Genomic DNA, 16,065 nt, shown 5'->3' on the forward strand with positions numbered 1-16,065 from the left:
CCTCATTAAGATTAAAAGCCTATAAAACGTACGTTAGACTTCTCATAGAATATTCAAGTATCGTTTGGGATCCTCACACAGTGGTAGGTATTGAAAAACTAGAAAGAATTCAAAGGTCAGCCTCGCGCTTAATTTATAAGCGCTTCAAACGACGTGATTTTCCAACGAGTATGCTGGAAGCCGCAAACTTAGAACCACTAACTGATCGAAGAAAAACTGCCCGATTAAATTTCTTTCGCCAGCTTTATTACGGGAAACTAGGAATACAACCCCGTGACTATATTATTAAGGACACATCTAGAATTTCCCGCCACAAACACAGCTAGTATTTAAAACCAATCTTTGCACGAACAAACCTTTTCAAAAACTCATTTTTTCCAAAAACAATGGATTGGAATGCCCTACCTAGAAATTCCCACTGGTTACAACCACCCACTTGATGTATCTTGTTGACTGTATCCCTTGTATATATTTGTATGTTTGCTTTTTTTGTATTTGCTCACGTAGCCCCCTCCTGCTTGGACAGATGTCTGCAGTATTATGAAAATAAATAAAAATAAAGGAAAAGTTTGAAGTGCTTCATGCACATGAAAACGAGGTCTTCATTGACTGATAGCATACACACCGTGCCAAACTGAGAAGGAGGGTTACTTGAAGCATCTTTCACTTTGTATACAGAATAGAAATATTCTGCAAAAGCATGAGCAGTGTTCGAGACATCATCATTTTCACAAAGAAGACACACATCTTCGGTGCTCTCTTTAGAAGAGTGATAGCGCACGAAGCTCCAGAAATATTTTGAATTACATGTCATGCTGGATTCAACACTTTCAAAGTGGTGGTAGTGATCAATCTAATAATAATAATAATAATAATAACCTTTGCAGTAATATAGCACTCTAGACAGCTCCCAAGGCTAAAGAAAAGGCTGAGGCACGTATGCTAGAATGTCTGATAACCAGCCATCTGGGGCAGGAACTTGCAGGATGCAGAAGACACACTTGCACACGCACACGTACTTGCACTCACACACGAATGCTTGCTCACTCGCAGAGCATGTCACACACATACATACAGGGAAAAACCAGGCAGTCGACAGGTGCACAATGCACAGGAGCACCGATTCAGTCCAGTCGCAAAGAAAGGGAGTTCGAGTGGCTGGAGGGGTGGAGAGCAAGCTCTGTATGCCAGATGTAAGCATGGAGTTGGGGTGTCGGGCCGTACAGATGTGCTGGGGATCAGGCTGTCCCATGGAGCAAGAAACCTTTAGGAGTGTCAATTTCACTCTCTGCAGCGACCAGAAAAGGTCAGAAGCCCACAGAGCAACTATTATGCAGGCAGCCAAGAAAAAAATTACCACCATTTCAATTGCCAAGGCAACCGGTCGCGCATGTTGCTCCCGTTTGGCCTGGCACAAGTTCTACTGATGGCACTCACATGCGCTTCTTTAACGCTGGTAGCCTGGACAGCGATTGGGGCTACGCTTCAACCATTTGAGCACAGTCAAAAATGAAATTGTCAAAAACGGACAGGCCGCCATTGGAATATGAACCTGGCAACGTTTAACGCTAGAACGTTATCTAGTGAAGCGAGTCTAGCAGTACTATTGGAAGAATTAGAGGGCAGTAAATGGGATATAATAGGGCTCAGTGAAGTTAGGAGGCCGAAAGAAGCCTATACAGTGCTAAAAAGCGGGCACGTCCTGTGCTACCGGGGCTTAGCGGAGAGAAGAGAACTAGGAGTCGGATTCCTGATTAATAAGAATATAGCTGGTAACATACAGTAATTCTATAGCATTAACGAGAGGGTGGCAGGTCTTGTTGTGAAACTTAATAAGAGGTACAAAATGAAGATTGTACAGGTCTACGCCCCTACATCCAGTCATGATGACCAGGAAGTCGAAAGCTTCTATGAAGACGTGGAATCGGCGATGGGTAGAGTGAAAACTAAATACACTATACTAATGGGCGACTTTAATGCCAAGGTAGGCAAGAAGCAGGCTGGAGACAAGGCAGTGGGGGAATATGGCATAGGCACTAGGAATAGCAGGGGAGAGTTATTAGTAGAGATTGCGGAACAGAATAATATGAGGATAATGAATACCTTCTTCCGCAAGCGGGACAGCCGAAAGTGGACCTGGAGGAGCCCGAACGGCGAGACTAGAAATGAAATAGACTTCTCTGCGCTAACCCTGGCATCATGCAAGATGTGGACGTGCTCGGCAAGGTGCGCTGCAGTGACCACAGGATGGTAAGAACTCGAATTAGCCTAGACCTGAGGAGGGAACGGAAGAAACTGGTACATAAGAAGCCGATCAATGAGTTAGCAGTAAGAGGGAAAATAGAGGAATTCCAGATCAAGCTACAGAACAGGTATTCGGCTTTAACTCCGGAAGAGGACCTTAGTGTTGAAGCAATGAACGACAATCTTGTGGGCATCATTAAGGAGTGTGCAATGGAAGTCGGTGGTAACTCCGTTAGGCAGGATACCAGCAAACTATCGCAGGAGACGAAAGATCTGATCAAGAAACGCCAATGTATGAAAGCATCTAACCCTACAGCTAGAATAGAACTGGCAGAACTTTCGAAGTTAATCAACAAGTGTAAGACAGCTGACATAAGGAAGTATAATATGGATAGAATTGAACATGCTCTCAGGAACGGAGGAAGCCTAAAAACAGTGAAGAAACTAGGAATTGGCAAGAATCAGATGTATGCGTTAAGAGACAAAGCCGGCAATATCAGTACTAATATGGATGAGATAGTTCAAGTGGCTGAGGATTTCTATAGAGATTTATACAGTACCAGTGGCACCCTCGACGATAATGGAAGAGAAATTAGTCCAGAGGAATTCGAAATCCCAAAGGTAACGCCGGAAGAAGTAAAGAAAGCCTTGGGAGATATGCAAAGGGGGAAGGCAGCTGGGGAGGATCAGGTAACAACAGATTTGTTGAAGGATGGTGGACAGATTGTTCTAGAGAAACTGGCCACCCTGTATACGCAATGCCTCATGACCTCGAGCGTACCGGAATCTTGGAAGAACGCTAACATAATCCTAATCCACAAGAAAGGGGACGCCAAAGACTTGAAAAATTATAGACCGATCAGCTTACTGTCCGTTGCCTACAAACTATTTACTAAGGTAATCGCAAATAGAATCAGGAACACCTTAGACTTCTGTCAAGCAAAGGACCAGGTAGGATTCCGTAGATCATATTCACACTATCTATAATCGTAGATCATATTCACACTATAACAATAGATCATATTCACACTATCAATCAGGTGATAGAGAAATGTGCGGAATATAACCAACCCTTATATATAGCTTTCATTGATTACGAGAAAGCGTTTGATTCTGTCAAAACCTCAGCAGTCATAGAGGCATTACGGAATCAGGGTGTAGACGAGCCGTATGTAAAAATACTGAAAGATATCTATAGCGGCTCCACAGCCACCGTAGTCCTCCATAAAGAAAGCAACAAAATCCCAATAAAGAAAGGCGTCATGCAGGGAGGTACGATATCTCCAATGCTATTCACAGCGTGTTTACAGGAGGTATTCAGAGACCTGGATTGGGAAGAATTGGGGATAAAAGTTTATGGAGAATACCTTAGTAACTTGCGATTCGCTGATGATATTGCCTTGCTTAGTAACTCAGGGGACCAATTGCAATGCATGCTCACTGACCTGGAGAGGCAAAGCAGAAGAGTGGGTCTAAAAATTAATCTGCAGAAAACTAAAGTAATGCTTAACAGTCTCGGAAGAGAACAGCAATTTACAATAGGCAGCGAGGCACTGGAAGTCGTAAGGGAATACATCTACTTAGGGCAGGTAGTGACGGCGGATCCGGATCATGAGACGGAAATAATCAGAAGAATAAGAATGGGCTGGGGTGCGTTTGGCAGGCATTCTCAGATCATGAACAGCAGGTTGCCATTATCCCCGAAGAGAAAAGTATATAATAGCTGTGTCTTACCAGTACTCACCTGCGGGGCAGAAACCTGGAGGCTTACGAAAAGGATTCTACTCAAATTGAGGACGACGCAACGAGCTATGGAAAGAAGAATGATAGGTGTAACGTTAAGGGATAAGAAAAGAGCAGATTGGGTGAGGGAACAAACGCGAGTTAATGACATCTTAGTTGAAATCAAGAAAAAGAAATGGGCATGGGCAGGACATGTAATGAGAAGGGAAGATAACCGATGGTAATTAAGGGTTACGGACTGGATCCCAAGGGAAGGGAAGTGTAGCAGGGGGCGGCAGAAAGTTAGGTGGGCGAATGAGATTAAGAAGTTTGCAGGCATGGCATGGCCACAATTAGTACATGACCGGGGTTGTTGGAGAAATATGGGAGAGGCCTTTGCCCTGCAGTGGGCCTAACCAGGCTGATGATGATGATGATGAAAAATGAAACACATTCCTTTCGATGACCACTATAATAAGGAGATCTGTAGCTTTCGGTTGTTTTTGGCCCTATTGTTTGACACCCACGCAATGATTTGAAGCGCTGCTGTTGTTTGTCAAAGGCAGACACGCCTTCAGTTTGTTCTAGTATGTGACCAAGCTGATTTTCCTCAAGCTCATGGGCCTCACACTCTGTGTGAACATCGCTGACGTTCACTGCCGTTGATGTTCCTGGCTTGTCATATGCACTCATTCTTGATCTTTTAACGGTAGCATGACTGATATTTGAAGACGCTTCGAGGGGAGTCCACCTCTTTTTCGGGGATGTCAGCGATGCTGGAGATGGAAGAAAGATACAGGGAACAGCCTCTGGGCACCGTCCGGGTTTCTTTCAGGTATTACCTTGCCTCTGAGCTCACCGTAGTAGTTATCCCGTCTCATCATGTTCCTCGTGAAGTGCTTCTCGCAGACGTACTCTCTCGGTGTGAGCTGACGGTCGTCCCGAGGAATCACCGCAGTCCATGCTTGCAGTCGTTGCCCACATTTTTCCTGCAAGACTTGTACCTGCTTTTGCAGTTTTCAACACAACACCTGTGTCCCATCTTAGGCTAGCGAATCTTGCAGAAGGGTACTTGCATGTAGAAGCGCTGTTAGTATTAAGGCCTTCTAACAGACACCAACAAGAACTGTTGCTGTTTGACTTAAGGGCACACAAGTACAACATTACGACATGCCCACTGAAGTGAATGTCCGTGTCATCTGCTTGTCGTCTGCTTTGAGCGGAAGACAAGCATGGCGCCGAAGAAGGTGCACCGAAGCTGCCTGCCCGGGCGTCAGCTTTTTAAAAAATTTCCACTGTGGTTTACATGATGCGCTGCAATGTGCTGCCGCTGCATGTGCCTCCACTGGCACATGATTTTTTTTTTGTGATGGTATCTGGTTGCCCATGCTGACTGGAGTTTCAACTCCTAAATATTCTTCCTCTGTGGGCTGTTCTGACCGCTTGTTCAGACGGACTGAAGAAGGAAGATATCTGAGTGCTGTCCGGAAAACCATCAAGCACCCTGCAGAATTGACAGACTAGTGCAGTGCTGCGCTGGTATTGCAGGGTGTGCCACATGAAGGCTTTGCGGTGATCTGCGCAGGCTGGCATGAGCTTGCGATAACCAAGAGGACGGGAGTAGAGGGTGCGTGTTTGCCCGGCACTGAACAAGCTCAAGTTAGTCAGTGAGTTGAGTTTAGTACAGGGACTATACTGGTGAGCAGTACTCAAGCCGTGGAAGAATGAGAGAACTGTAGAGAGATGTGAAAACCTCAGGTCCACATGGAAGGGAGACACGAGACACAAACCCCAGAATGCAACAAGCCTTAGATGCAGTGCTGTTGACATGCGCGGAAAAGTCGAAAAAAGAGCTGAATGTTACACCCGAAATGGGAAGAGCCCGAACAGTCTTCACAGGGGTGTCTTCCAGGAAGTAGGTTGGGCAGGCAGCTGCTTTGTTGTGGCTGATGTGCACGGCAGCACTTTTTGCAGTGCTGCTACAAAGTTTGTTATTGCTGGCCCAGTCGTTCACCTTTACAGAATGTTTTTATTTCAAGTGCATATGCTGTGTATGAGCATCATGTTGCAGTGAAAATGTTAACTTGTTAATGAAACACGTTCTGCAAACATACATCAGGAGCTTGGTTTTGAGTTAATCTTTTTCCTAGCCACTGTTCATAGTATCAAAGCGAGGAGCATTTTAGAGGAAGCTGAATAAATTTGGGCAGCCTAAGCATACCGTCTGCACAAAGCACTGATGGCTCCTTTTCCTTTTCCCTGCAATGCCCTCACAACACCTACTCTTTCCATAAACAAAAAAAGTGATCAAAAGCCAATTACAGTTTCATTGACTCGGTATGTGCTGCTTCTCAAGCAGGCATTGAAGCAATCCTCCATGCTCCGAAGCCTGCATGCATAGGTCTTGCATGATGCAGGTCCTCCTATGCATTGCACAAGGTGCACATATTGCAAACAGATCATTTCTTTTTGCAGTGCACGAGCATAAGGACACACTGACTTGAACATGACAACACTGTCATGTTTCCTTTAGTGCATCAGCGTTTTTGAGTGCTGCACGAGCTATTTATCCCCAACTAGCTCATAAGACACATGCACTTGAAAGAAGTGAGTGAAGGAGTACCGTGAACGAGTACTGAACTGAATTCTCATGCCAAATATAAGAGCACACTGTCAGCTGAAACAGATGGCATGGCTGGTGATGTACTTTGCATTGTTTGGCTACTAGTGTCTTTTGCTTTAGAAAGTTACCTTTGCTGCTGGAAACAGCGCAGAGGTAGCCCATTAAACTCGAATCACCTGTGACCACATAATTCACACACGAAACATGCTGCGTTGCACCACCTGAAGTTCCTCACTGTTCAATCACCACACCACACACCACACGAAGACAGGAGTGCCATATTTCAAATCATTGCAGTGTCAAACGGAACTGAAAATTCATTTCGTTCAACAGAGCTTCTCAGCTGGGCTCGTTCACTCGCCAGTTATAAACTCAATGGACATGCTAAGCCTACACATAATACAAACAGCATCGGCGATAGGCGTGTGCTGATTATTCCGACTTTGGGCTTCGAAAGCATGTTTCCAATTGTTTCAAGCACAACAAAATATACATACAACAGGCACAGGCATTGCCGCAATCATGGATCAGTGCAATGTGTAAGCAGACTAGTGCATTGAGACCGGTGTAATGACAGTCAGCAGGTTGGGTTTGTCGGTGTCATTCGAACTCTGCACAAATTCTTGTTGCAGTGCCACCACCCACAGTCGTCGGTCGTGTCATTGTCTGCCTCGTATCACAACACTGTCTTTCAAGAACACTGTCGCATGCATTGTGTGTCTAAAGAACTTGTACGATCGTTGGTCTTGGCATCTTCGCATCAGCGGCCATAATAGGCATAGCAGCCAGAGGCATCATGGCCTCTGATTGGTGCTCACCGGCGACGTGCTGCCGATATTCTAGCATCAGTAGTCTGCAAAATCTCCACACGTCACTGCATGTCGCCCTGTTTGCGACCAATGCTTTCGATGTATTTGACACATTGACACATGCCGAAGTGTGTCGACGCATGCCAGTGGTTGGGCCTTAAGGAGCATTGAGGACGCCGCAGACAGGCCAGCCACTTCGGCTGATGTGGTAGCAGACTTTGTTACTGCGAGCGCACCCCGATGTTGGCCCGGTGCGAATATCGCACACGCAGCGCTCTAACACCACAATTTTCAAAACAGCAGCTTGTTGGTCGGGGCTGATTCTGTCAATACAAGGTTCGTCCGGGTCGACAGGGCCAATCAAAATGATAATGTGACACCCGGACAGAGAGAACATCAACAAAAGCACTGCATATTCCACAACGTGCGAAAGAATATGCGAAAATAGGGGCAACTAGCAGCCGATAGACATGCACATCGTGTCGGATATGTGCATCCAACGAACTTCACACCACTTCAAGAGCATTCACTGTAGCCCACACGCATTATCTTGGGACCGAACACATAATGAGCCAGCCTTATAAACATACTAGGGGCAGTCATTTCGCAACGGCTTGCAACCCGTTACGACAGTGGCCAGCTGCAAATTTGCAATGAATGCTGCCTAGACCATTAGGCCTAATCAGTACTGTTTCATCTGGCATCTGCAACTAAAGTTGCGGTTTGGTGCCGAATCGACACAGATTTATTCGCAGCTGGCACATGACACTTGGAAAGCCGGCAAACCGCCTCGCAAACGAGAGAGAGAAATGGCAGGTGAACGAGGAGGAGGAGTGGGATTAGCGAGCATTGTGAACTTGCCATAACCCCGAGATTTCAGATTCCTTGACAGGTGGCAAATCTCGCCACAGCTAACACACGGACGGTGCCTGCTCATTGCTGTCAGTGCCAAGTGTGCACGGTGCGGGGATCGGGTCACGTGGTGCGGGGTCATTTTGTTGATCAAGTAGATTGACCTTACGATAACCCACCTTCTGTAAAGTTGGGGTAGCCCTTCTGCATTCTGGAGAAAAATAGAAGAGCAAACCTTTCTATGCAATAAATAAAAGGTTGGCACAAAAGACAGGTCCACCATTAAACTGAGAACCTCATTGGTATTCAATACAGCAGAATGCCTATAATTCTTTAGTTCTACAGGAAAAAAGCACTTATTCTATTCAGCAGAAATCCTACTGATAAAAAATATTTTCTAGGTTTTTATATACTAGAACTAAATTGTAATCAGCACTGGCATACTAATTTGGTGCTTCCATTAGTAAGAATAGACCGTACTGTATATCTTGATATCTATGTACCTAAGTTACTGATAGCTTGCAACATTCTTGTTACGCAATGCTAGGAGACTCTCAAGCATGTGCAGCACCGTGTTTTCTTGCCCAAAATTTGTAAACATTAAGTTTGGCGAAACATTTTTTGATATTCGATATGAAATCTACTATTTAATTGTTGCGCACCCCTAGTATAAAGCAGGAATATTCTGCGGAGGTAGTTATTGAACAAACTGCTTTTATTCATGGCACGGGTAATCTTTTTTGCTTGCACAACATCACTGTTTCCTTGTCTCTTACACATGTTTCATAAATGCAACTACAATACAGTTCGACTCACACTGTGGGTGACTGTGTAAATGTACGTTCATGCCTGGCTGCAAGGATTAGGTGATCTGCAGGTGTGATGTGCCACCAGACGATGTGCCTTTCTTTTTGCCTTGCAGACAGCCTCCCAGAGGAGGGTCTTTTCTTTGTGGTGAGCCCTAAGGATGTGATAGTAGCCAAGCCTCGTGACCAGGATGACCACGTCGACTGGCTCTTGAAGCACCAGAAGTATGAGGTGTGCCTGCACACTACTCTGAATTGTCCTCTATCAGCTGTCTTTGTGCACTTCAGGATTTGTAGTTGTTCTCAAAGACTCTAGAGTACCAAAATTTAGTTTTCACTGCCTTGAGTTTCATGAAGTGACTTAAAGGGACACTAAAGGAAAATATTAGCTTGAGCTAAATTGAAAGATCATGCTTCCGTAATAATGAATTCGTCATTCGTAGCAAGGACAGTGCTTTTGTAAGCAAGAAAGTGGCGCAAAGTGAGAATTTGAGCAGTGCCAGCTGTTGTGGACTATAGTACTCTTCTCATGTGACGTTGGCGTTTCAAAGACTGGCACCACCAGCAAGCAGGAAGATCAAGACAAAAGATGTGTCCAAGTGAAGAGCTGGCAGCAGGAGACGAGAGAGCCCGCACTGCACGCAGAGAGTGAGGGCGAAAGGGAGGGGTGTGATAATGCTGCCAGTGCCAGTTGAGAAAGCTGCGGTTGGTTCACAGAAAGTGGCAGAAGAGAAGGTGAATGGTAGACAGTTGTTGAGTACTTGGTTTTGGCACAGGCCATTCAAATCGTTGAGTGGCAGTGGTATTTTTATTGGCAATTTTATATGCAGAAAAGTCATATATTGGCTTGCAAAAAATGGCAATAGACCTCTAGACAGATCATATATACAGCTAACTCAACATAATATTTTCTTTTAGCGCCCCTTTAAAAATTTGCAAATTTCATCTTTTGGAATGTCTGTCTACAACATTGCTCAAGTCCTAAAGTTATGACAGACTATTCTGGTTGGCAGCGTTGTGGTAGTTTGTGGTGATTTGCTTGTTAAGCCTTTTTTTCCATTGCTATTTTGTTTTTTTGAAGGGCAATAAAATAAAATCGAGCTCATTGTTGAGTGTTTTTTGTGGTTGTCTTCAAAGCGTAAGCTAGAACACTGCTTTTTAGTCCTTGAAAGTGTTTTGTGCTCGATACATTTCCCACAAGGACCATCGCAGACCATTTTTGTGGCTTGAAGCTTGCATAGCATTGCAAAGACGAGCTCCTGGCAAAGAATAAAGCAGACTTTGCATGTTGCCTACTGCAGATCTGGCTCTCGCATCGCAATTTTTCATTTGTTTTTTGCCTGTATCAGACAGCGTTTGCAACATTTGTAGTGTGCAGACACTTCCTTGCTTGCCACCGAATTCACACCATCATCATGAGTTCACCTGTGCACAAATTGACCACGATGGGCCGTGCTCTTAGGAGGAAAAAACATAATGCATTGATTCTCTCACAAAAAATGGGCTTATGTACTTAATTAAAATAAAAGGCACTCAAAGAAGTAGATGAGCTCATCACATGGGCTACTGAGCGACTCTTTGTTCACCCACTCCACACTCTTGCTGGACTTTTGAGGTCTAATAAGGCCATTGTTCATGGGAACCTTTCCACAAACAGTCCACATGATATTTAACTTTATATAAAGAATTGACGAATAATTGATGCACCAATATTATAAGACAGTGATTATGATTCTTTACTTATTCTCCATGTGCAGGAGGCTGTGCAGGTTGCATTGTCCAGTCGTGATCTCAAGAGGCACGCATTACAAGTGAGTTAACAGTGAAAGTGGCAAGACGTGCAATAGGACACGAAACAATGTGAAATAAGACCAGGACAGGAAGGAGGATCACTTGCAGCTCTTATGTACTGGTGTCATTTCGTATTGTTTTGCATCCTTTTACACCACTAGTATGAACCAACTAGCCCAGCAATAATGCGAAATTCATGGTGACATAGTAATCGCAAGGTTGAGCACAAATATGTATAACTTTATAGTTGTGCTCGCTTGTACAGTACATATGGTTGAGCATAATGTACAGTTGTGTGTTTGCCTTCATGACTGCTATATCACATATTTTTTGCTGGTTGTATCCATTTTTGTCTAGTATTTACTTCTTGGGAGCAAAATAAAAGAACACAGTTTTGAAGCAGGGTGCACATGTGAGGAGCTAGCTGCTGACTTATCATGGTAAAGAAACAGCGCAGTCATGTGACAGTGGACTCAAACCCCTTCAAGATTCACAGCGGAAGCATGCCCTCACGTTTTTTTTTTTTTTAATCTTCCTGGCTGTCTTGCTGCTTTTCTTGCATGTGTAGTAGCGTATGCAGAGTGTCCCAGATAAACTTTAGCCAAGCTATATCCTAGCAAAAATGCCAGTAGAATTTTATATTGGTTCAATACAGCAATCTTGTGAGTTCTACAGATAACTTATTGGAACTCTATGGAATTTATTTGGACTGTGTTGGTACCAATAGGGTCCAGTAGGTGACATCTAATTGTCGCCTATAGGGCCAATAGTTTGCATTGGTACCAATAGATGACAACTGTTAGTAACTTTTGGGACCAATAGGTTGGTATCACTGCCAATAAGGCCTAATAGCTGACAGCTGTTTGTTGCTTTTATGATCAATGAGCTCATATTGGTACCAGTAAGGTCCAATGAGCATGAGCCATACGTTTCTCGTTGGACCAATAGGGATTCTAAACATAAATATAGTGGAACTGGATATGCACCTAGCTGTACAAATTTCCAAATTACTTCATTGTGCCACTTGGAAAAGCACACGATAGAGCTGCGGTGGTTGTATAATTCATGTGTAGAGTCAATGCCTCCTTTACTAGATGCCTGCCGCGTCGCTAGTCTTCCCATTGGAGCGGAGGTTACCGTAGTTCAGGGTAGTTGCGGAGAGACGGTGCTCACTGCCGACCCACTTACTGTTGCAGAGGAATTGACGATTGCTAGGCTGGCGTGCGCTTGATCAATGGCTTGACGAGAGACTGCGGGTCCAGCCTCTGGGATCGCAAAAGACGCCTCTAAAATCTTGGAGGCAGCGCTATGTGATTTAGGTTTGCAGCGGCCACCGCAGCTAGCACTCACAGGCGACCTGGGTGGAGAGGAGGAAAGAGGAGAGGGGCAGGAACCAGCTTCTCGGCTCACGTGGCAGGCATTTGGTAAAGTAGGCATTGGTTGAGTATGTAGCAGTTTTGTATATGACCAACTTGATTCAACAGTAGCCCCCTCCACTTCATCAGGCTGTCAGAGCCCACACTTCCTACAACCATTTGAAGGAGGTGTTGGCAGAGGCCGCGTATGTGCAGTCTCATTTCTGGCGTTCCCATTACCCGATTCCATTACAGCAAACCACCCTACATAGTTAAAGCTCTATATAACAAATTTCAATGTAACAAAGTTCTCAATATAACGAAGTATTTAACTTCTTGTAACTTATACGAAGTATTACCCTTTTTTAAGTTGGCGCGCGTCTCCTTTTCTAGCCAGCCATGCCTACGTGTGGCTGTCAGCTCAGCTGAGCACATACGCAGCCTCTGTGCCCTGTTTTAGAGGCAATCTGCCGCATGTACAAAGAGTGTGCATGCTGAGATGGCATGGAATTATGTGCGCTGTTTTCCTTCATGTTTAGTACTGGGAGTTGCATACTTATGAGTTTTGGAGAAGCATTGAAGCAAGAGGCAAATGACGCATTCACTCCGTGCTGCTGATGCTTTTCATGATAGCGTCATTCCACCGCAGGCGACACTATCAGCCGTAGGGTTGGAATGGACTCAAAAGCGTGCCTGGCTTCACTTCGTACTGCAGATGTGAAGATATTGTTGACACAGCACAAAACAAAAGCTATTGTCGCAGACTCTCAAATTTAAAAAAAAAGCACATTTTTTTCTAATTCAAATTTTATTTTTCTGATTGCCTGATAATTCAGAACCATCTTGTGGCCCCTTCTGTGTAACAAAAATCCATAGGCGACTGTACTTATTACCACAAAAGGTTGCATTTCAATACAAGAATACTTTTAAATAATGAAGCAAATTGCCTATTTTGCCGACTTCGTTATGTCATGGTTTAACTGTATCATCAGTGCGCGAGTGCAATGCGATGGACAGGATATGAAACTCATGACAGGCAATGCATGATCAACAAGGGCTGGCAATTGTCACTTTGGCTCCTCACTTTTTTGAAGTTTTTTCCTCTGTGTTGTTTGCTGGAATTTGTGCCGTCAGTTTGCGATTGTTATCAGCAGTCCATAATCCCACAGCAGCACTGTTTTGGTATCCATGTAGCGAATACTACTGGAAGTGTCAGGGTCACCCACACTGAACTCGAGGTATAGGCTAATAACTGTGACAATGTTGCCTGCGAAAACACAGAATGTGGGCCGACTGATAATCAAAACCATTGTGGACATGCTCACTGCCTCATCTATTACAATAAAACCTCGTTAGCTGGAAGTTGCAAAAACCAGGAAAAATTTTGAGATAGGCAGAATTTCAAAATAAGTGAACTAAAGAAAACATGAGCACCTAGCTATGTATTGACCACATAAAACCTTTCGAAATAGGCGTTAGTAGATGCTAAATTTCTTGCAAAAGCTAAATATATCAGGATAGGTATTTTCAGTAGATAACTTTTTGCAAAATATGGTAGGAGTCAGCACCTGACATGTCAGGCCTCTCTGGGTAGCAGCAATCCTTTCACAGTGCCAAGTAAACACTGTTGCACGTAGGCACCAATGTGCCCAAAGCCTAGGCATGTGGAATATGGTGAAAGTGCTTGTATTCGGAAAAAAAGTAATTGACCGGGAATACCGCCCCAGGGCCACGACTTTGTAGCCATGCCTTCCCCTCTATTCTATGGCACTCTTTCATTCACTGCTCTCAACTGGCTTATCCCATTGCTAATGTGGGTGGAGTGTCTCTATGACTGCTGATGAAACATGAAAACAAATGACATCGCCATAAAATTGCGACCCTGAACTTGGTACTTTACCCTTCCAGGGTCAATGACGTAAATATACGGCACTGCGAACAAGTCCAAAATGGTCGATGCCGTATATTTATGGCGCCGTTTGTACATTTAAAAAGCGCACCGATTTCCTCATTTTTTCTTTCCTGGCATATGCTGCCACTATGCAGGAATACAGGGAATTCTTTTCTCGCGCCTCTCTCTCGGTTTTTGTTGCATGGTTTGTTTTAGAGCTAGTATGTTCGCTCTGGCGCATCTATATACTGCCGCTCGCGCATTGGTGCATGCGCAGGCAGGCGGCAATTAGCTTAAGTTTGGTTCTGCGGGTGGTTTCGGCTTCTTGAAAACTGATGGCTATCTCGTTACTAATCGCTCAAAGAGTGACCGCCTCTTACTCGCTTGTTTATTTCTCATAGGGTGCACATACGAAGGATGCTGCCATGCATGTGCTTCCTTTTTTTTTTTTTTTTTTTTGTCGACTCGCGAAAACTAATCACTCCTGGTTGTTAAGGTGAAGATTAGCGGAAGTTTTTCGCACGTTTTGCTTTTTTGACGAGCACACAATCACACAGTTTTCTTGAGTGCGCTCACCTACGCAGTTTGATTACGCTATGGACGTAAATATTAATGTAAGAGCAGGAACATTTGAGAATTGCAAAATATTCTCATGTGCGCATTTTCTAAGCTTTGAACTATGCATATAACAATGCATCAAATTTTTTATTCTTATAAGTTTATTTTCTTTTTTTATTGTTGTTATTCATGAATTAACAGTACATATATACCAATGCAAATTTTTTTTTACTTTACGGTCACCCTAAAAAAATTACGGTAAATTTTTTTTGAAACAAGTCCCCCTGAAAAATATAAATCTGCAATAAAAAAATTGACCCTGATAGGGTTAAAGGCTCCCTGAAATGGTTTACACAAATTTTGTGGATGCATGGAGTATAGCTGCAGTAAAACATCCGTGCTGCAATTTAAGTGAAGCATCTCATATTAAGAGAGCTAAAGATGATTAAATGTTATTCACCTCCCTAGCCATGCCTTTTCTCCTCAACTCGTTCGCTGAGTGATCGGGGCTAAGCTCCACCTTCACTGGCTCTGTGTCATCATTTGATGTCATGTCATCTACTTCCGTTCATCCTGGAGTTGGTGTACGAAGCCTCTATAGCCTCTCCCTTAGCTGCCGGGTCGTCGATCCCCCGGAAGAGCTATCCAAGCAACGTGCGTTGTGAGCGTTCACAACGTCGAGCGTGTCCGGTATTCCGCCAAATGCAGGTGAGCTGGGTGTTTTGATGGATAGGTGGAGGCATAAACATCAGCATCCTGCACGGTGCAGCCATGTGGTGGCGCAGAGCTCAACCAGCCAAACCCAGGTAATATTCCTGTAACCAAATGTAGAACATTTTAAACATTTAAAAAGACAATGTGTTCACGTTTTGTTCACGCCGCTGCCGAAAATTTACACCTGTAGCAAAGTAGAGGACACTTGGTTACTGCTATATTAGCTCTGTGTTTGGTTGAGCTCTGCACCACCAGCTGGCTGCTCTCTGCATACTGCTCACATTTGTGATTCCACCCATCTGGCAAAACTCCCAGTCCGCCTGCATTTACCGGAATACCAGACTTGCTAAAATTCACTATTGTGGTAGTAATGCTCCATTGTGAAGTGATGGCCACAAAAGCATAGATACTGGAGCCGATGAAATACCGACAGTCCAATGCTCGCACTGCAGCCACTCCATTTGCTTGTTGCCTTGCAGAGGGACATGATGTCGCAGCTTGAGGTGTTGGTGAATCGGTAGATTTGCAACCCACAATGTAACAAGGGCCATTCATGGTGCTCGCGAAAAGAAAGCGTGGGACCAACACTGGCAGTGCAGCTTACATCAACACGAAGCACGTTGTAGCATGAGCAGACGACGCTGCGTGCCGGAATTGCTTTAGTGTAGTGATAAATTGTCGTGTATTCTCTTTCTGTTAC

At 44.3% G+C, this 16,065-nt stretch overlaps 1 protein-coding gene across 1 annotated transcript in view; it reads left to right on the forward strand.

Moving 5' to 3' along the window:
- The window catches only part of lt (vacuolar protein sorting-associated protein light), a 214,925-nt gene that overhangs the window by 91,630 nt on the left and 107,230 nt on the right, over nucleotides 1-16,065 (forward strand). Inside the window, exons 12-13 of the mRNA XM_075682740.1 lie at nucleotides 9,173-9,288; nucleotides 10,814-10,867. Coding sequence (XP_075538855.1) covers nucleotides 9,173-9,288; nucleotides 10,814-10,867 — 170 coding nt within the window. The remainder of the gene's footprint in view (nucleotides 1-9,172; nucleotides 9,289-10,813; nucleotides 10,868-16,065) is intronic.

This window comes from Dermacentor variabilis, chromosome 2, assembly GCF_050947875.1.
Source record: "Dermacentor variabilis isolate Ectoservices chromosome 2, ASM5094787v1, whole genome shotgun sequence".
NCBI classification, from domain to species: Eukaryota; Metazoa; Arthropoda; class Arachnida; order Ixodida; family Ixodidae; genus Dermacentor; species Dermacentor variabilis.